The 21,896-nt window shown below is 51.5% G+C and overlaps 1 protein-coding gene across 4 annotated transcripts in view; it reads right to left on the bottom strand.

Annotated features, from left to right (window-relative positions):
* The window catches only part of LMF1 (lipase maturation factor 1), a 240,766-nt gene that overhangs the window by 44,243 nt on the left and 174,627 nt on the right, over positions 1 to 21,896 (bottom strand). For all 4 annotated transcript variants that reach the window (XM_075165486.1, XM_075165484.1, XM_075165485.1 and 1 more), the window contains 4 exons: positions 21,191 to 21,374; positions 17,493 to 17,646; positions 14,213 to 14,396; positions 3,648 to 3,760 (listed from right to left, as the gene is read on the bottom strand). In XM_075165486.1, the coding sequence (XP_075021587.1) occupies positions 3,648 to 3,760; positions 14,213 to 14,396; positions 17,493 to 17,646; positions 21,191 to 21,374 (635 nt within the window). The remainder of the gene's footprint in view (positions 1 to 3,647; positions 3,761 to 14,212; positions 14,397 to 17,492; positions 17,647 to 21,190; positions 21,375 to 21,896) is intronic.

The following is a 21,896-nucleotide window of genomic DNA, read 5'->3' as shown; positions in this document are numbered from 1 at the left end:
GTGCCGTGGGTGCAGCGGGCCGGCCAGCCCCGCTGGGAGCGTCGACCAGCAGCGAGGGGACGTTTAAAACTAAACAAAGAAATGGCGTTCTTGACATTTAAAGGAAAAAAACCCCAAACCGAGCAGGCGAGGCCGCCTGAGCAGGAGTAACGCTGGGTGGAAAGCAGCTGCCGGAGCCGCTGTGCCCAGGCCGGCCGCAAGCGCCACGAGTGTAAACCCAGCAGAATTGGGATGGGGCACGAAAACTGGAAAAAAAAAAAAAGGCAAACGATCACTTCAGTTTCCTTACACAGGCGAAGCGCTAACAGCAAACAAGCAACAACCGAAGAAATGTAAATAGCAAGAGGAATCGGTGACTGACGTGAGAGCCCAGCGCAGGATCCGACCCCGGCCCCGCTACCCCGGGGCGCGCAGGCGCGGGCACCCACCCCCGCCCCAGCCCTCGCCTCCGCACCTGCGTGAAAATCCGGACGGTGCCAACGTCCCAGGTGTTTGGATTTGGCTCGCCAAAACCCGAAACGTGACCCACGACCCGGGACCCAGGGTGGAACGGGGTGTGGGATTTTGGTCTCAGCCAAAACGAGCATTTGTAAATTGTTATTTTTATTTTACGCCACCCAAAAATACACTAGACCCATGAAAAACTTTTAAAGCAAAACTAATGCCAGAGCAAAGGCAGCTGACACATAAAACCAGCGCTGGATCCTGATCTTTTCCTACTATAAACTAGCTGCTAAAGAGTGAAAACAGAGTCTGTGCTTTGGTTAAACCAGGGTAACGCATGAATCAAGGCCCTGTTCAACAAGATCTATAGCACCGTGTGTTCAACACAGCATCCGCGCTCTGAGTGATTACTTATTGGACCCTTTGTACGCTCTGCAATCGTTATCCTATAAATACTAACAAAGATAAAGATTTGCTTTTGGTTTTGCTTTAAATTCCTGAACGTTTCACTTCCTCACCTGTTACAGAATACAATAAAAAACTATTCACCACCTGGAGCAATGCAGTGTTATCCCAGCCACATCTCCCCTCATTATTTTCATTTTAAAATGAGTTCCTCTGTTCAACTACTTTATTTTAATTTTTTTGAACACCACTGATGCCAGAAAGCACAGAAGAGACACAGCCCGTCTATGGCAAATCTCGGAAGGCAAGACGTGATATGTATTGTCTTGATTTTTAATCTGTTACGATGTCTTGTTTTCAGCCTCAGCCGCGGTGAGTACCAGGAGCAACGTTTACGGCACTGGGGGACACGTGGTAATAAACAGCTCTGGGATTATCAAATGGTTCTGTCGCTCCGTGAACCGCAGGAGCCGTTTATTGCCAGCAGCCACCAGATGGTCATTGCTTCTGGCTGCTGGCACCAGGGGCCACCTAATTCAAACTGGTGACTCGGTGTCTGAAGGTCCCACGTTCTGCTAAAAACCCCCGGGGTCAGCCAGCCCTCAGGACCGACTTTCTTTCTTCTAGTTTTTTTTTTTTTTTAAATAAAAAAGTCAATGCAAGGGAATGTCCCTCAATGAACGTCGCTCGGTGAATTTACAGCACTGAGCCTTGGGGACACGAGCAAAGTTTGGTGAGACTCAGTTGATAAACCCACCCGAGACGGAGCCGAGGCAGTGCAGGTTCTCCGGTCGCTCTTCCAGCTCAGCCTTGCAAATGATGCCCCCACACCATCTCCGTACGAGCTCCCGAAGGACCCAGCTCCTGCCGGGTCCCGGTGCGCGAGCCCTCTCACTGGGCTGAACTTCTCCCGCTGTGAGCTCTGGCATTCGTTAGCACCCTAATGAGGCACCCACCGCCTTCGCCACGTGAGCAGTTGTTGCACCGTGCCCCTTCCCTGGCCATCAGAAAGGTGCCACCTCCGTGGGGGCTGAGCAGCCCCCAAAAAGGAGGTGGCAGGGAGCAGCGGGGGGGTCCAGCTTGCTGGCACAAGCCACAGACCCTACTTTGGCCGATAAATCCACGTGCAGTCAAACGAAGGTCCACAAAAATAAAGAAGACATGGCCAAAATGGGAACACAACCCATAGCAAGGAGGTTTCACGCGCGACGGTGCGCTCCTCTTGACGCCACCGAGCCAGACCAGCTGATGGCACAGCATCAGCGTGCTGCTCCTCGCACGGAAAGCCAACCCCAGCACAGCTGATCAGAGCTAGAGCCCCTCCATGCACATTATTAAACTGTATCTCTCCATGGCAAGGGCCGGGCTGGTCTCGCCCAGCACGCCTTTTCTAGCAATAATGAATAGAGGTTCCCCAGAGCCCTCCTGGACCGGAGCCAAGGCGTCATCATTTGTGTGTGACAGATCCACGGCTTGTGTAACCCAACAAACGGCGACACCACCCCGTAACGCGCCCTCAACTATAAACCATCGTGTATGGGCCCTCCGGTGCGGCTGTGAGTCTCTGGGCTATGGGCAGGCTCCCGCCCCCGCGCCGAGAGCGCCCGCTGGTTCGCTCTGCGGTGCTGCACCGACGGGAAAACCGGTTCTCAAATGAGAATATGTGCAAAAACCCTCAAATAACTGTTCCTACAGCGGTCTTGGCTCCTGTACCTGGAGGGAGCATGCTCCCGTCAGCCCGTACCGATGCTCTGATAAGTGCCTGTGCACTAAGACAGGGCTGGGCGCCTGGGGAACCCAGAGATGTAGTTGTTAGAAATACTCAGGTACGATGGTGGGAAACTCACTTAGCAGTTGTGTTCCAAGCTGTATTTCTGCTCTGTTTTTTTTCAGACAAGAGCACACGTTCAGCTCAGAGTATAAACCATTTTGGGCTTACACATTTACACCATCTTGGGATGTGTAAACCACCTCAGAGGAAGCGCTTTGGTAAGAGGTGAAGTGGTTAATGTCTTAGCTGGAAGAGGAGTCTCTCCTCAGAAGGTTTGGGGGATGCACTGCGCTAAAGCTGAAAAACATCAGCAGGGTTCAAGAGGAAGTTCATTTCACACGGTGCTGTGAACCTCCATCCTTGTTTGCAGTGCATCTTGAGAGCCTCAAATGGAAAATATTAGCAAGAGCATAGTATTACTTGAGTTGATCCAAAATTCCCTTAAAATGTTTTCTCAGCTAAAAATAACTTCGTCAACAAAATAGACACTTTTGTGAAAAATTTCCTTTTGTAGAAAACCTTGGGGTTTTCATCTGTGCCTTTCACTTGCTGATGTTTGCTTTGTCTCTCATTGAAAACACAAACACTTCCAAGACAAGTGTCCACAAAACCAATCATTTTTGCAGGACTGTTTTGTCTTTGAAATACCTCCGCAGGCCGGTAGAAATGGCAGTTTTGATCCGAGCTTGCAAAGTGATCATGGCAAAGTATCTAAAGCTGACGGGCAGGAAACCACTTCAGCCGTCACAATTTCTGTCCAAGAGAAGCAACGCCGAGCCCTGCACAGACGTGCCTGGGAACGGGCTCAACCAAAGGGTCCTTGTGTCCCCACCAGGAAGGCATTAAGGTGCTGAGAGCACCAGCTCTTCATGGTGTCCTCAAATTAAACCCACCCTATTTAAAGACCACCTGGGTACCATCAAATACAAACCCCAATCCATCAACAGAAACCACGCGTGCACATCCAAGATAGAAACACCACGGAGCCCGGGCACTTCCAGCTCCCTCGGCAAAACTCGAAGCTTACCGTGGGGGTGCTCTGCCCGCAAATGGGTTCGTTGCCATCAAAGACAAGGTCTCCTCTTCCTGGGCCAGCAGCTTCCCAGCCAAGTGGATTATCCATTCATTCTGCTCATAGGTCTTGGGGAAGGAAGAAGAAATACAAACGTTAGGCACTGCTGGGCTTGTCAGGTTGTGTTATTAGCATTAAAGACTTCTATGAGGTCTTTGAAGAGAGATTACAATCGATTCAGGTAGCAAACAACGAATTTCCTGGTGCTGCAGGGGACAGATCCCTTGAGTCCACACTGAGACCCTCCGGGCATCTGTGGGGAGCAGAGCGCGCTTCGCTGAGCTTGCCTCATCTGGAGATCATCCCCAAGGGTACGGACACAACTGAGGGTGTGCAAGTCGCAAAGGTTTAACGAGTTGTTCGTTAGCTGAGCTGGGACGGCTACGTGCACGCTGCCAGCCTGCCCCAACTGCAAAGCAGCATCCTGCATCTCAAGCGTCCCAAAGGAATTCACATCACAGCTGAGGGGGGCGAAGAGCGTGCCCACGGCCAGCGGCCAGGCTCAGCTGGTGATTACAGACTAGAAGGCGGTCAGGGATGCATCTCCGCCGTCACCCAGCCCGGACAGTGACCTCTGCTCAAGGCGTGGTGCCGGGGGGGCATTTCTGCAGCCCTGCATCCCCGCCGAGCCCGTAGCACTGCTTTCTCCCAGTGCCAGGGAGAAGCCTACAACTGCTGCTACCAGGAAAGCATAGCGCGTCGCTGGTCCAGGAGACGTGGAGCGCACACAGCCCCGGGCAAGGGGCACCCACCACCCCCGCCTCTCCCCAACACCCATCAGCTGCGGCTCCTCCCACACCTTGGGTCACAAATCTCTTTTTGACTTCACACGTCTCTAACACAGCTGGAGAGTCCTTGCCAATTCTGCACCGCAAATACTTGATTTAAATAATTTCTTTAGCAGCAAGCTCCACAGAGGAACAGTAATGGCACGATTTGAAATGACAGTTCGTCCATCATTTTACAACAGGTTGCTTTCCCCTGTTGTGTTATCCAAGAGAAAACAGAAGAAAGTGACTTCTCTATTCCCGATTCCTCTCTCCTCTTTATTTCCTTTCATCTGATCTGTCCTCTTTACATCCCGCGCCGGTGCGTACCCGTAATCACGCAGAAAGGGAGCAGACCAGCTCTCGGGAGCCGCAGTCCAAGCTGCGGTGGCAGACCTTGATTCTGCATTTGCCTCCCTCCAGAAATCCAAGCATCTCATGCTCTTCGCAGGGATTCTTGCTGAGGCTCCATAAAAAGCACTTCCCCTTCTGGTGACTTTCTGTGCCTTACACTTCCATTAAGATTTTTTTTTTCCTCCTTTTTTAATGTGTACCTAAATGGATTTTTTAATGCAAGCAGTAGGGGACACTGTGGGAAAGCGAAACCCGGCAGCTGTACCTGCAGGACTGTGACTAATGCAGAACATCAAGGCAAAGTTACTCTGCAAATCTTTTCTAACGATAAAGTTTGTTATTTCCGTTGCTAAGGGAAACAGAGGAGAGAAAGGAGATGGAAAACACCAAACGCTGGTGGAAAGGCCCATCAAGCGGCAGCTCTACCTCGCAGGGTTTCTGACCCGTGCTCATCACAATTCAGAGGAAAACCACAGTTATTTAAGCCAACAACTTTTTAAAAAAGATTACTCTCCCCATCCGCCTGCTCCCGTCGTGCCTCACCGCGCGGCTCCTTCCATCTGCTCTCCCGGCTGCACCACCAACACGGCTGGGCGGTGGAGCCAGGGGCGTCTCCCATCGCCAGCCCCGTGCCACGCTCTGCCCACCCCAAAACCCCGCTTAACCTCCGGCGCTCCCCTCTCTCCACCGACACCCCGTGCCATCCCGTCTCCCATCTCCCGGCGCAGGGGAGGTGGTGGCGGCTCTCAAGGTGGGACCGAGCAACCTTAGCCCCCGCGGGACCGAGGCCCCCGTGGCCCCGACGCAGGGTGGGGAGGGGAGCCCTGGAGCCGGAGCTCGGCGTCAGGCGAGACGTTAAACACAAACCTTGCAAGACTCGCAATAACCCTGGCAGGGCTGCAGGAAGGGCTGGCAGCGTTCCTGCCGAGGGCTCGACCGTGTGACGTGTCACGGGACGACTCGCGCCAAGACCCCCAACCGCGCCGAGGACTCCGTGCCCCTCGACGGCTCGGCGATGCCCGAGCTGCTCGGCTCAGGCCGGGCTTTGGGAGGGCGGGTGCCGCGCTGGGACCTGCAGCCCGCGGCACCCTTGGCTGTGAGCAGGGACCTCCCGAGAGGTGCGACTGCAATTGCAGACAATCAAATATCGCCAGTCAGACCTTCAGCATCCTGTGCCTCCCTGGAGATCCCTTTTTAAAGTGCTCTATGATTTTAAGTGCTATTTCTAGGAAGGCCCGGGAGGTGTGAGGGTTCCTGTGTGCAAGTTGGGGAGAATGGAGAACAGAAACAGAAATCACCCGACTCCGAGCGCTAGAGCTTTATGGAGGATCCCCAATCTTCAAAGCCTGATTCAAAACCTTGAGGCTCTGTAATGGTGGAATCGGCTCCCTGGCTCACATGGTCTCCAAATTGTTAATTAGCAGCTCCATGCGCACGGGAGTTGGACTTCTGGTTTGTAAAGTGTTTTTCTTGTAAAATTTACAACATGTCTGGCCCCAGCAAAGTCTGCGGTGAGAAATTTCCACCCGGTGCAGCCCCCCAGACTCCCCCCAGCACGAAGGCTTAGATATCGCGCGCCACCGATGCTGGGAGCACGCAGGAGCCGAGCTGCACTAACGACCGCGCTGTTTAACTCATTACTCTGTAAAGTGATACGGTGGCAAAGGGAGGAAAAAAAAGAGTCCAGGAGATCTGGGCTGCGTCCAGGGAAGCGTCACAGCGCAGGGTGGGAAGGTGACAGTTCCTCTGTCTGTGGATCCAGTGAGACCCAGACCCGAACCGTTTGCAGAGCTGCGACGGTCAGGATGGGAGGCATTCGCCTGGCGTTGCGCTCCGCTTTTGCCAGCTCCGAGTGTGCAAAACAGGAATGTCAGAGCTTGAACCATCCAGGGGATTAGTAAAAAAGTCAGGACAGATGCACACATAGCTTTAAAGTAGGCATGCACGCATGTATTGGGTTCGTCTTTAGGTTTTGGATCTTCACCGAGCACAAAGGCAGGCAGCTGGGGACCGACCCTGCCCCAGCGACGCAGGTCCCTGGGCTGCTCTGTCTCCCTGCACCTCCATCACGACGTGGGCACGGACCGAGACTCCCACACCTGCCTCCCGTCCTCCGAAAGCTGGGGCTGCAGCTCCCCTTGTGCCATGCAGGGCCCGTGCTGTACCCGTACTGGGATTACTGGGGAACCAGTGACCCGCACAGCCTGCTGCTACAAGTTGCTCGTCGGAGCATGCCGAAACGTGCCATAAGCTGCACAACTCACTGTCCGACCCTGAACAGAGCATCCCTGGGGAGGTGCAGCCCACCATGTCCACCATGGATGTGGACATGACTCCGTCCTTTATCTTTTGAGAGTTTTCTTTCTATTTTAACACAGAAAGCAACTAAGGATCCTAAATGCACAAAAAACCCATCATGAACCCAACTAAAATGCCTGAGAAAGGCAGCTCAGGCAGAGGTTAAGGTTCCCAACGCAACGTTACCTTCACCACAAAGCCGAAGCCTTTCTGTGTTCAAGGACAGTCCGTGCAGACCCACGGAAACGCAGCCCGCGCAGCTCTCCAGCAAGCCGGATCATCTTTAACCGTCCTTACAGCTGGTACCAGCTCTCAAGACCTCAGAAAATCAGGTTTTAGGTATAACACAGTGGACTAACAAAGAGGATGTGGGACTAGGTGTTAAGAACCCCTGAGCTTTTATTTTCTGACGGGCTTCAGCCCCGTGCGGTGCTCGGGCTTCGCCCTGGCCCTCCGTGCCAGCCTCGCCGCGTACGGTGCTTCGGGACGGGGGTTTGCTCCTTCTCCCCACCCGCACGTGGCCCCGCGCGAGGAGCCGAGCATCCCCACACGCCCCGGGGTACCACCACCTCCCGGCAGCCACGCTGCCCCGAGGCTTCTCTTCACCTGTTTATATTCTCTGACCTCCCCACTTACACGCTTTCCCAGTGTATAAACACGGCATTCTCACCTTGAATACATTAACTTGTGTACAGAAGTATTTAATGACTTTACAGAATTTAAAACCAAATCACTGCTAAGTCAGGCAACAGCAAGGAGCTCGGGGCAAACCAGACGCAGTAGCGACCAAACTCTGCAGAGATAACAAAGCAGAAGAGAATATAATAATAGCAAAAAATACACATAAAAACCACCCGGCGCTACAGGGAACATGTTCCCAACTGAAATAATAATAATAAGAACCCTTTTCCTCTAGCTTTAATTGGTCATTTAATGAAAAAGGACTGCGGATTAGTGTGGCATTTTATTGAATCTCGGTGCTGGCACAGGCACACGGGAGGAGGTAAGTATGAGATGCACATGTGGAAACAGCTGGAAACTTGGCACGGGAGCCCAGCATTATTATTTCACATGGTTGGGAGCCCTGCACGGTTTCACATCGGTGTCGGAGTGCGAGGGCGGATGACAGAGGGGTAGGGGAGGTTTACATTTCCCGCGCTATGTCGTAAGGGGCATTTTTCGCGTCACAGCCTACCCTCTTTGGGGATGTAAAGCGGTAACTCCACCATCCCGGATGTTTTCACCCAATATTCACATTGCTGTTTACACTGCTGTTTCCACTTTCGTAGCTAAGCACCTTCAACTGTTGCTGTCTAGGGAACTTGAGCTATCAGCTGGAGAAATAATCCACATCCCACAGAAAAGAGGGCATAACTAATGCAACCCTTTGCTTTTTTATAATACTCCAGATCATTGCCATTTGCTACCATCCCGCTACCCAGGCGACTTAATCAAGGAGAGTCAAAGGCCACATCAGGTCGCATCACTTCTCGTTATCTCCAATAACCACAATATCTCCAGTATCCCCTTCTTTCTATTAGTTTCCCAAAGGGGCAAGCCATTTCCCGGCAGGTCTGGCTCAACATACAGTGTTTCAGCGGGGGCAGTCTCCCGAGCCTCACGAAAAGCCACCCCTTTGCCCGTCCTATTAGCAAATGCTTGGGAAAGCAGCAGGTCCCCGGAGGAGGCGGGCGCAGTGCAGAGCGCGGCAGGTCCGGGCGAGGAACAGAAGACGGAGCAAGACTTTGGGAACCGGCTCTTAGATCTTGCCTATCCGGGGAAATCGCACACCTGGCATAGCTCCCGTATCACCTCTGTATTTGGAAAGAAAAGTCACTTTGTTCCAGAATGGAGTCTAGACAGGGAGATACAATAGCCGCTGTAGACAATAATCATTCCCTGCATAGACAAGGTCTTACTCTGTATTTATACAGCCCGCGGCACGATAGGCTATCGGTCGTATTTGGGTTTCTGGGCACTTCCATCACAATATTACTCCTAGAGGTGAGTCTGCCCGTGATCCAGCCTGCAGTTTGTCTAAATGCAGCTTGGGGGTTTGAAATTATTCGTATTCACAGGGAGACAAGTAATCACAGTTAAAAGAAGAAAATAAAATTCTCACACGCTGAACATGGACCAAAACGTATGAATGCTGCAATGGAAAATGGAAGTGAATTGAGGCCTGTATTTTTAGAAGGGGGAAGAAAGGAAATGTAAAAGGCTGTGCTTAGTACACTGCGCATGAGGTTTAGGTTTTATTACGTTACACACACCTCCTCCTCCATTCTGCTGCCATGCAGCTTTTTCCTGTAAGCACCTTCTGGCTGGAAGACTGAGATAACAGAGACTTGAATAAAATATTTTACAAAAATATTAATCTGCCTTCTCTATAAATAGGGTTACTTTTTCTCAGCTCTTCCAGTTTGTGTGCGATAACGTGAAGTCTCCGTCACGACTCCCTGTTACCACTCAGGGGAAATCTTCGGAGCACCGATCCCGTTGCTGAAGTTTCTCTCTTCTCTTAGGAAGGCAGCTGAAGTTTATTTATAAACTTACACATCGTATCTGGAAAACACACATCGCTGCTTAGTGCACCGCAAACGCTGCTCTGCGGTGGGTTTGCTGACCGCCCGCAGAGCCCTGCAGGACACAGCCACACGGGCCACCAGTCTGCGAGGCTTCTGTGCCAGTCCCGACATTCAGAGACTTTTGGAGCAGCTTCAAGGTACAATGCAACAAGACACTGGGCTTCAAAAAACAATATGAAGACGGCATTAGCTTTGTTATTTTTTGAGTAGTTATTATTTGGTAAGCACCAAGAGCGTGCCTTCGCGTTGGCCAAATGCAGTCCCCAAATAGAATAAATAACCTTCATGCCATAGTAAGGAGGGAAAAAGCCTTCCCTTTGATTTTTCTTTATTCAGAGCACTGAAGGCTTTCCACTGCTGCCCACTGGTGAAGAACAAATCTTTGGTACGATAAACAACTGGCTTTTGTAAAGTCCAAGACATCCCACTACCAGGAAAAGTGACCAACTTGAAGCCCCAAAACTATGAGCAGTATTTTGTTTTCTGGTTGCTATCTATTAACGATGCTGAATCCACCCGCAGCCTGCCAAAAATTGTAACGCTTTTTGTACCAGCGGCACAGCATAGCTCAGTTCTCAGGCTTGTGATGGCTGGGCTCCTTCTACAAATGCCCACCATAAACGAGAAGTCAAGTAATTACAGGAGCGCTGCCATCAGCAGCTGGAGGAGACACAAAACTTTAAGAATTTGTTTCCAGCTTTTGTAAAAACAGGATTTTTTTGCACTAACACAATATAGTGTCAAGGGGTGAAAGTTCTTCCTAATGCTTAACCTGAATTTTCCTGAAATTAAATCATATTCTGCCATTTCATCCATTATTTCCTCCCTTCTCCACTGGGACACGGAAAACAGATTCCTGCTTTCCCCTTTGCAGTAGGTTTTCTCCTATTCCAAACCTGGTTTGACCTTGGGATGCCCATGCAGATTTGTTCACTGTGCTGCCGTGGGAGAAGGTTTCTGCACCTCTGCTCTTTCTGCAGGTCCCCCTTCTCACCCTTGCCAGTCAGCTGCATCCTTCCTGAACTGGGTGCTCGGCTGAGTGTAATGGGAGGGTGACACCACGCACGCCGAACGCCTGCTCACCTATGATGGCATCGTGCGTGCCTTTTCACAACGCCTTTTCATAGGTGTGCTCATCTTGTGCTGCACGCTCAGCCCAAGAGGCTTCTCCGGAGCACGATGCCCTGCTCCACCCCGTCCCGGGGCAGGCGACGGGTCCTGCCCGTGTGCAGCACCGCGCATGCCTCTCCCGACTGCTCGGACCAAAACCAGCAAGAGTGCTGGGCTTTCAGGCCTTGTCCTCTGTTGTGCTCACAGCTTGGCGGCATCTGCAAATGCAATGAGCACGTCATGCCATTCTTTTCAATTAGCAGTAGCTCCTCTTAAAAATGTACATGGGCATTAAGTTGGCTCAGACCTTGGTTTAAATTGCTTCGATGGAGGTAGGTGATCCGGAGCGACCGACCTCAGCCACAAGCGCCTGAACATCAGCTCCTGACGGAGAGACGCATTATTTTTGTTGAGACCACCGCAGCCCGCTTTGCACACAGGTGACCAGGTTATCGGCTGGGCGACGGAGCGAAGGGGGTCCCGTCCGAGGCGGCTGCTGAGAAACAACTGAAAAGGGTCGCACAGATTTCCGCACGCCGCTGCCGGTTCGTGGGAGTTTTTCCCCTTCTGCAGACGGGAAGAAGCAATGCAGACATGTTTCTGGACGGGTTATGTCCCTGCCAGAACTAAATGAAGGGCTTCAATTCAGAGCTACAGCACCCTCGGGATGTCGAGACATACAAAACAAAGAAGGGATTTAGAAAACAAGTGAAAAGGCATATTATATTTAGATAATAAAATTAACATCACGAAAATTGTTTCCTGGAAAATAATGCCATGTTACATTACATATAATTATGGCACTACTGGAACGGTAATTAAGAGGCAGTCAACTAATAAATTGCAATTCAGAGGTGGAGCAGCACCGCAGCTCCTCCCGCTCCCGCGCCAGGGCCGTGCCGGCGGCTCCCCCGCCGCGCCGGCCCGCGCCAGCCGTGCCAAGGGCCTGGCTCTCCCGTGCTCTGGCTCTTCAAAGCGAATCCTGCAGCTATAGCCAAGGTGGAAAGTTTTGCAGGAAACCCCGAGCAGAGGAAGGCGTCATATGTCAAGCGGTGATGAGGTGCAAAGAGGAACCTGTCACGAGCAGCACAAAGGGATGGTAAATATCTTCCCCCAAGTCCCCGGCTTTTCTGCAGCCTGTCAGAGCTGGATATGTCAGCTCCTTACCTGGCCACCGCCAACGAACTGCAAAACCAGCCCCGCGGCCGCCTGCTCGGGAAGCGATGGGGCAGACGGAGAGCAGTGTCGTAGAAAAAATCCAGAACTTTGAAAAACAAATTAAATCTAATCCAGAGGCTGAAGTAACTTGGTTTTATGGACTCCGTAAACTACTGTATGGGGTTTGCAAAACTTGCCTGGCTTCACAAATTTCTTCTGGGGTTTCGACTTGTGGTTTCTCATCCTTTCTGCAGCTCTGCGTGACTCAAGTCTAAACAACACCCGAATGACGGCGACTTCTCCTGGCTATGGCAGCGCGGGGACAACGGCAGGACAGCCAGCTTTCCCAGGGATGACAGCTGGCACCAAATACACAGCTCACAGTTTTCAAACAAACGTTCAGCCACTCCAAATGGGATTTACCTCCATGCTTAAGCAGGTATTTACATGCCTGAACATCCAGATTTGAAAATGCTTGCTGCTGTGCCTAGGCTACTCACCTTCCTATTGTTTTCAACAAGAGTCATCCCCACTTTTCAGAAGGTTTTTTTTCTCCTTTCTGCACCTTTGTTAATGCCGCTTCTAAGCAGGACCTGAAATTGCTTCACGGAGACCTGTGTGCAGCGGAGGGGCCACGGGAAAGTCCCCGCGGCAGGAGGGGACGAGGGAGCGCTGCAGCGGGCACGGGATGCACACGCTGGGACGGCCGGGAAGGGGCAACAGACCCATTTCCACCCAGTGCCACCGCAGCGGGGAGCTGGCGGACGCCTCCGGCAGGCACCCACCCCAGCGGGAGGCACGCACCCTCCTGCCCCTGCACGAGACCCGCAACGCTAATTGCTGCTAATCAGCTGGTGCGGACAGACGCCTCGGCAGGCACGTGCTCCAGCAGCCCCCGGCGCCCAGGCTAACAGAAACACGTGGGGGAACCTCTCAGTGAATTAAACGCTAATAATAAATACGCGAAGAGGCCGTGTTCTTCCCTCTTCCTCCTCCTCCCCACGTCCCGTACATCCCCGTCACTCGGCGCCCGGCCCGGCTCTGCGGAGAGACGGCGCTGGGGAGCGATGGTGTCTCTCAGCACCGGCACAGCCGCGCTCACCTGCGATGCGTCAGTATTTACGCCCTGTCCTCCTTTGGTTTTAAACCTGAGATCACTTTGTATTTTAAAGCCTTTGGGACATTCCTGCCCTGGAAACAAACAGCCTTTCCCTCATCTCAGAAACAACCTTCGCTTGGGTGAGCTGGGTTTCTCCTCCGCTGCCGGAGCCCTCCCAAAATACAGTCAGATTTAAACCAACAGCTCCCATTCAACCTTCTGCACCTTTATGTAATGCTGGGCACTGTTGCTGGCTTGAGTTTTAACCTTTGCTGTCGTCTTGCTGAGGGATAAGCATACCTAATGCAGATTAAATGAAATTCCAGCACACAAAAACTAGCGGGGTAAATATAAAACCATAGCCAAAGAGCAATGGTTATGTCATCGCTGAGGAATCCAAAAGGCGCCTAAATGAAAATACCACGAAGAAAGCAAACAGAGAAGTTTGGGGCAGGGGGAGAGGAGTGAGGGGAGAGGATACAGGAAGAAAGAGAAAAGCCTGTGATAATCTGAGATGGGTTTGCCTCATGCCACTGCTGTAAGTCGGTTTTGTAAAACCTGGTCCAAGTTGTCATGCTCACGCGAATAAGATTTTACAGAATAGGCTAAAAGATACACAAGAATTAACTTTACAAGTTTCCCTCCGTCTTCTCTATTTTAATTTATGGCTGTCACCTGTTTGTTGATACCATCTGGGGAAAATATTTTGAGGGACCCTATGTCCATCTGTAGGCAGGCGGGCAGTGGAAGCAACTGCCGGTGTCCCCACGGGTGTCCCCAACTGGGATGCGGGTTCCAGCCGGCCGGCGGAGCGGGCAGCCGGGGATGCTGCCAGCCCGGGTGAGTCCCGGGCACCCTGCGAGGCAGCTTCTGCCCCGCCGTGCCTCCGCTTCGCGAGGCAGGTGCAGTCCATGTCTTTTATTATTGCTGAGAAGCAATTAAAAAGCCTCACATAAAACTTTCAAGAATTTCATTACACTAGTAGCAGACATCCTTTAGCAATACAACCCCCCTTCTTTTTAAACATAATTAACTTAGTCGGGGCTTCAAATATTCCCTCACCCACCCCAACACACAATAAGTTCATAGAAATTGTTTTTCCTGGTCAAGGGACACCCAAGTCTTAGAACACCCACGGGCACGTACCTGGAAGGCAGCGAACCACATAAGCCAGTCCAGGCGGTAGTGGTAGGGGGTGATAAAGCATGGCCTCCTCTTCAAGTCCCCAGGCTTGCATTTGAAGTCATACTCCTCCCAGACAGCCGCAGGGTCATTGGGATCCAGGCTGGATGTCCCCTGAAGGATGACTTCTGTTCTCTCCTTGGTAATGCTGTGGGACACAACATGATATTGTTTTTTGTCTCAAGTCATGTAAAATACTAGTTCATGAGAGTCAACGTGGCAACACGAGTCAATGGCCTCGTGGTACAGTTGGATCCTGATGGGTGAAGCTACAGAGAACCTGTCTATCCGGCAGACTTTTCTCTCTCCAGCAGCAAAGTACATGGAAAACTTCAACTTCGCACGCTCCCCTCTATCACACTGCAGTTGTGCCAGTCCAAGGAGGGACTATGGCCCTAAAAGATGATTCCTACTGAAATCGATGGGTCTGTCTTTCTAGATCAGAGCCTAACGCTTGTCCAAGACATTGAGAAAATATAATGGGTGTCTCCCAAGTCCCACATGAGCATCTTCAACCTGCACCAACTTCTCTCTTTGTCACATGTTTCTAAAGAAAACCTGTTTCTGTTACTCCGATGACTCCCATGATACAAGCGCTCTCTGACTGCAAGCTCCCGGTGACATGAGAAAACGGAGATGAAAGATGGTCACAAAACATAGCTCCATCTCCAGGTTTTTAGCATGCACCATGTGCAAAAATACAGGCTTGTAACTGGCACGTGCGGCTGCCCTAATGGCACGGCCACCGACGATTCTGCAGGGGACGTTCCACAGGCGATTGCGCACAGAAATCCTGCCTCTGGGTTCTGCAGGTCTGGCCCTGACACCTCCAGCTGCGGGATCAGCAGAGCCGCTGCCACCTGGGACCACTCCAGCGTCCCCTTTGCCATGGCAAAGGGCAGGACACGCTCGCAACGAGTCCAGGTTAAACCGCTGCAGCTGCTTGAGCCTTGGGGAGGTGGGTGGCCCCATACGGAGCACCCCCCAGGAGCGGACTCTTGGACCACCATTAACAGCGCCCGAACATTTCACCATCCCGGCTGGAAGACAGGTCTCATGGAGCTATTACTCAGCAAGAGGAGGAGGAGGTAACGTCTGAGCCAATGCAAACCAAGCCAAGAAAAGCAGAAAATGAAAACAAAAAAGCCCCCCCATACCCAGCTGATGTATAGAAACTTGGTTAAAAAGCACCCCAGCCTTACGGCAGGTCACGCGTATTCCCTTTGCTGCTTGGCTGGACTCTCTCTGCACAGCAAGGTGGTGGAGCAGTGGGGATGGCAAACTCTCCAGGCCACGGAAAGCCCATGTGAAAACACCATCATCAAGTTCTCAATGACCTGCCAGTGAAGCTCGCCTACACTGGAGAGCTGTTTTCCATAACGAACACATAACTGCGTAACTTTGCCTATCAAAGTTGTCCAGCTCCCAACACCCTTTTAATTTTTTACTACTTTGGTCCCTCCTCCTCCAACCCAAGAAACCGAAAGTTTGGGAACACACAGCCTCCACCTTCCCCCCCGATGGCTTCCAGTGATAGATGCTTACAACCCAAGGAATGCTGTACGTCTCCGCTTATAATTGTTACCTACATTTAATAGATTTCTGGATTCTCCAGCCAAGTTCCATATTATACGCTGGGCTGAGTTATGAGCCATGGCCAGCTGCCCAATGGTTAGAAACACACTGTAAATCAGGGACACCAAATTACTAATAAAAGTATGTTCCTACTGTGTGATTCAAAATATGTCAAGTTTCACATAATCGTATATTCATTATAAGCTGCAATCCTCTTTTTATTGGTTTACATAGGGTGGAATTACAAACATATTACAGCAGCATTTCATCACATGCTCTTTAGGTTCTGGTAACTGTTGAAACAGAAACCATAGACTGAAGAAGAAAAAGAACAACAACCCAAAGAAAACAATCTCCCGTAGCTTCACCACTCCAGCCTTCAAAGAGGTTCAGGGGTTATTTCCCCCTCTCCCAAAAAAAAGGAGAAACCTCAGCATTTTCCACAACTAGTGTTGACATTTTTACTCATGTTTTTTTCTAACTTTTTTCTTTCCACAGAAATTTCTGCTGTTTGAAAAATTGGGGAAAACATCATATTAGTTTGATGTGCTCCAGGTGTCCTCTGCATCTCCAGTGCTCCCAGTGAGACCTGCTCCTCCCCTTCACCATCTGCTCAGCCAGCCCTCTCAACAGCCAGCCTGCTTCGCCTTTCATAAAACCTATTTAATTACTGTTGGCTCCTCCTGTGGGACCTTGTCCAGAGCCCACTAACCCGAGAGCTGCCCATCCCACCCCTCGGCTCAGACCCCTGGGGAACACCCCACGGCCACCATGGCGAGGTGGTGGCAAAGCCAAGAGGTCCATGCAGAGGAGACTGGCCCTGTTGTTGCCCCTGGGGAAAGCTCTTCTGATGCAGCCCTGTTTTTCAGCATTTTCTCAGTTGGCAGAGGCTGGGAGGGACAGCACACAAGAACGGTCATGGTGAGCCCAACCGTGGCTCACCTAAGCCTGGTGACCTGTCCCCAGAAAAGATGCTTAAAAACAGCCTGGTTACAAACGCAGCTGGAGATGCTTCCCTTGTCCAGTCCCACCTTGCAGCCGAAAGTGGGATTTCCTGAGCTGAAGGCAGCAGCCAGACTGCTGCTGGGCCTGTCCTCTCAATCTGTCTTGTGCTTTTTTGAGGCCATTTATACTTTTGTCTCCACAGTTTCCTGTAGCAATGAATTCCCCAAGTCACTCGTTGGAAAAAGCACTTCCTTTTGTTGGCCTAAAATCTGCTACCCAATAGCTTATGTGAATATTTACATGAGGGAGAGCAAACGCGCGCAGGGGAAGAGAAGTTCACCATAAATATAGCTGGCTGGTGATGGTGAAGACTATCCACTGGATGAACTCTTTTATGGATATTTTCATCCTGCTATTACATTTGCTACATCAATATAATGAGCTAACTAAAAGTGACTCAAAGAAAATAAATTCTAATTCAGTGGGAAAGAAACCTGCTCTCTTTCTCCTTCTTTCTCATAAACAGATATCCCATAAATTATAATTCAGTGGGAGAGAAACCTGCTCCTTTTCTCCTTCTCTCTCATAAACAGATATTCCAAGTCTACTGGCTACTGGAAGGTTTTCTAGGATTTCTGTTTCGTTTTAAGGCACACAGACTGGCTATCAGACTGTACTGGAGAGAGGAGTTGAGCTATATGATGTGCCATGAAAATACACGTACCTCCCGAAAGCGCCGTAGGTGTTCACTATTCTGAGAGGGTTGAAGGAGGTGTTCATGACTTGTCTGGAGTTGAGCAGGTTTGGGACAACCGGGATGCTGAGATAAGCGATCAGGAGGCCAAAGGAGATGTTCACCACTTTGCGGACATAGCAGCCTGTTCGGGACACAAAAGCAGACCAGAAGAAGGTGATCTGACCGCTGGCGGTGGGCTCTGCTCCCCCCGCTCCCTGGCCCGACCCCCCCGCGGTGGCCGGGACCCCGTCCCGGTGCTCACAGCTGCGCTCGGCTCTCGGGCCGGGGCTGACAAACGCTTCGCCGTAATCAACCCGACCTTGCCAAGGGCTGCGCGCTATCGCTCCAGGGATCTGCCTTTCTCTAAATAGTCTGAGAAAGGGCTAAAAAGAAAAATGTCTAAAATGTAAGATTAATCATTGCTTTAATACAGGGGAAAAAACACAGCTGGCACTTGCACCTTGCTCAAAATTGCCCTCCTGGTTTGTAAGCCGTGCGTGGAGTGCCTCCAGCTCCCCGTGGCTCCGTTCCTGCCCCTGGCTGCCTCCTCCCCGCTGCCCCAGGCTCTCGCCACCCAGACTTACTCCTCGCATTGTCCTCCCTCTCGCTCACTAGCCCCACTCAAACCTCATTTTCCTTTTGCAAAATCTCTATTGCTTATCGTTTATGTATGAGACGCCTGTTGCTTCACCAGCGCTTTGGTATTCGGTTTGCAGCAGCAGCGCAGGGCTGTGCTGGAGTTCAGTCTAAGACGACACCTACTGCAACCAGACAAATAAGCAGACGTGACCTCTGAGAGGTGCCTACCCTCACGGCCGTTTTAAATTTATTTAACGTTAACAGCCAAAGGATCAGATTCAAAGCAATTGCATGGAGCTTTCCCCTTACCTCTGCAGGAGAGGGATGTTTATTTGAACCTCTCTCAGAAGCTATTAATAATTGTTTAGTCTGAGAACATTTCTGGAGAATCATTTGATTTGGGAAGGAGCTCGCTGAGATGCCTCCCCTCGCCCCTGTGTTGCTGCGAGAATATGAGTCCATTAAGCATTTTTTTGTCTTTCAGAAAAGCTACACTTCCTAGCCTGTAATTAAAGAGCAGGTACAGACACGGAGCCCTCCACCACACGGCAGCATCAGCAGCTCCTCAGGTCACAGTTTATGGCCATGCACAGACTGCTCGTCCCTCAGCAGGTGGTGATCGTCATCATGCCCTTGGGGTCACAGCTACTCAGTCATAGAGAAAAAGGGTTTAATACAGGGAAAAAAAAACCCAAACCATGGCAAGGATGGAGCAAGACTTGGGGAAGGAGCATGGGACACGAGCCAACGGGACCTGGATCGAGCAGGCAGGAGCTGAGCACTAGCAATGGGAATTCGAGGTCTCAGTAGGAATTACACACACAAACTTCAGGGATGTGGACAGAGCCTTGTCAAATCAGGTCACGAGCGGGGCATGGCTGGGTACCCTCCTGTCTTCTGCTCTGGTGACCCAGGGGTGAGGGCTCCTCTAAGCCTCTTGCCACACAGCCCGTCAGCAACAGCTCAACAGCCTCTGCTTTGTTAGCAGAAAAAATATGCAGAAATCCAAATTCACCCAGAATATTAGAGATACCCTTCCCTTCACTTGCAGATTACCTCTTTTTAAGACCCCAGAACAGGGACACATCTACACTCCAGAGCTGTAGTATGTATGGAGGGTTGTCCCTGCTTGGGCACCCTGGCTCAGTAAGGTTTTCTGGAGAACATCACAGAAAAGGAGCAAGTTCCTCAAAAAAAGGATCTACCTCTCCGGGTGACTCACCGAGTGACATAGCAAAGAGGTGCCCTTTGGCTTCTCCTCCAGAAAGGAAGGTGCAACTTGAGTGTCGTTTGGGACTGGATGCAAAAATACAGTTGGTAGGAAAGCTCTAGGCTCTCACAGCCTCCAGAGCAAAGCTACCGGAGGGGGAAAGCTGTTAAAGATTTCTTCCAGCAAAATATGTAAGACAGGAGACACAGAAAGTTTAACGAAACCGCATTAGCCTTGCTGGAACTAACGCTTCTGGTTAATAAGCTGTGTTGCTTGGTAGATGAGAAAGGACTAGAGACAGATGCTGTATCTTGTTGACATTTTTCACTCTTCTGACAGATGTTTGGTCTATTTAAAAATGAGCATCTGTGATTGTTGTTGATATTATAGGCAATTTGTTGCTTATATGCGGTTTATAAAAATACTACAAACACAACTCTACATCTGTTACGCAGCCCCATGAAAAATATCCCAATGTTGTGTGTGCAGGCGATCTTCTGGAACAGGGCTGCTTGAAAACTCCCTTCAGAAGGAAACATCGGCCACGTTGATCCCTTTTGTTCAGTTACAAAACCGCTTGTGTTTGCTTTTCCATATTCATGGTAGGAACACGAATTCACCTCCTCCCTGCTTTGGGGAACTCGCTCCCCGCCGTGGCAGTGCCCACGCTGCCAGTGGTGGCCACCAGCATCTGCTCCTCTCGCCTTCTCCAAGCAGGACACTGAACGGGGAACGGCCACTTTGCCAGCAGCCAGGCCTCTTTCCCAGTTAGCTAAAGAGCTGTTGGACCCACAACGGATCAACAATCAATTTGGTTCTTTCTGGAAGTCTGGCCTCATGTCCAGTTATTTAACCGGAGAAGCAGCGTGCTCGGGCAGCTCCAGCACCCGTGGGCATGAAGGGCAGATGGGACACAGGGCCACGGTGCCACGGCGGAGAGAGGACAGCAAACATGAGAGCTGCTTCTGCACCCAACTTCTAACGTGAAATCCTCGCCCCAACCCACGCTGGGTGTTTCATCCTTGACTTTCAATAGTCAAAATAAAAAAAAAAAAAAGTAAAAAAAAAAAAAATCACAAGATAAATCGTGCAATTCCACATTGCTTATTTAGGGTTGGTGTCTGACGCTCGCTGGGGTGAGAGCAAGGAGGACTGACTCTCGGGTGCAGAGGTGTCAGAGCTGCAGACGCTGGCGCTGCACAGAGGACGTGCCCTCTAGCCGCAACGCCCCCGCGGCAATGCCCCTGCGCAAAGCCCCCACAGCAATGCCCCCGCGGCAATCACCTTGTGGCAATGCCCCCGTGGCAATCCCCCTGTAGCAATGCCCCCACAGCAATGCCCCCGCGGCAATCACCTTGGGGCAATGCCCCCGTGGCAATGCCCCTGCGCAAAGCCCCCACAGCAATGCCCCCGCGGCAATCACCTTGTGGCAATGCCCCCGTGGCAATCCCCCTGTAGCAATGCCCCCACAGCAATGCCCCCGCGGCAATCACCTTGGGGCAATGCCCCCGTGGCAATCCCCCTGTAGCAATGCCCCCACAGCAATGCCCCCGCGGCAATCACCTTGGGGCAATGCCCCCGCGGCAGTCCCCCCGCGGCAATCATCTTGTGGCAATGCCCCCGTGGCAATCCCCCTGCGCAAAGCCCCCACAGCAATGCCCCCGCGGCCATCCCCCCGTGGCAGTCCCTCTGCAGGCGCTTGCGAACCAGCCGCCGCCTTCACGCTCACCCTCTGCAGCGCGAGGTCCAGGCACCCTCCAACCCGCAGAGGAGACCATGCGGGGCGGAGGCATCTCCCTGCCCGCCATGTTTGCTCCAGAAGGAGGCGACAGCTTTTGAGGTAAGCACACCAAACACACCTCTTTGCAACTTCTTCCGCGCTCCGGGAATAACTCACCGTATCGCAGGGGAAGCTGCTCCCCGGTGGCCTCTTTGAGCTGCATCTGCGCCACCCGCTCTTTCACCCCTCCTCGCTTGGAGCTGAAGAGGAACCCCAGGCTGTTGTCGTCGAAGCAGGCGATGCTGGGCACGATGGTCAGCCAGTTGAGGAAGCTCAGGTTCCCACTGATGATCAGAAGCACCTAAACGGGAAAGAAGGCAGCAGAGGGTGTTGCATCTGCTTAAACAACAACAGAAAAGGGTGGTGAAGGAAACGCCGGATGGATTTTAGCACCCCAGCACATACTTTGCTGATTTTCCACAGTGATGGCAAACCTCTCCCTGCTTGCCCAGGCTACAGCCCAAATGTACCCCACTGGCTTCAAGGCGAGCTCTGCCCTTGCTTTCAGCAGCAGAAGGATCAGCCAGGGTATAGTGTGACTTCGTTTCCATAGTGCTCCCGTGACGGCACAGCGGCTTGGCCCCAGGGGAACCGTCCGCTTCCTGCTTATGCCGATGTATCTGTGACAGCCACATTCCTGAAACCCTTCAGGAGGAAATATTGGACCTTCTAATTAAAGAGCACATTAAATATAGAAGTGTGCGTTTTTTCAAGAGGCTCTTTTTTAGATTTTAGCTTTTATTGGCCGTTTAGGAGAACGTCTTGCATGTGTAAGACAGAGAAAGTGGAAAAATCTGCAAGCCTTCGGAGGAGTCTCCGTAAA

The sequence above is a fragment of the Calonectris borealis genome, chromosome 16 (genome assembly GCF_964195595.1).
Source record: "Calonectris borealis chromosome 16, bCalBor7.hap1.2, whole genome shotgun sequence".
Classification (NCBI taxonomy): Eukaryota; Metazoa; Chordata; class Aves; order Procellariiformes; family Procellariidae; genus Calonectris; species Calonectris borealis.
The sequence above is the reverse complement of the archived record's forward strand: the minus strand, read 5'-3'. Positions and strand labels throughout refer to the sequence as shown.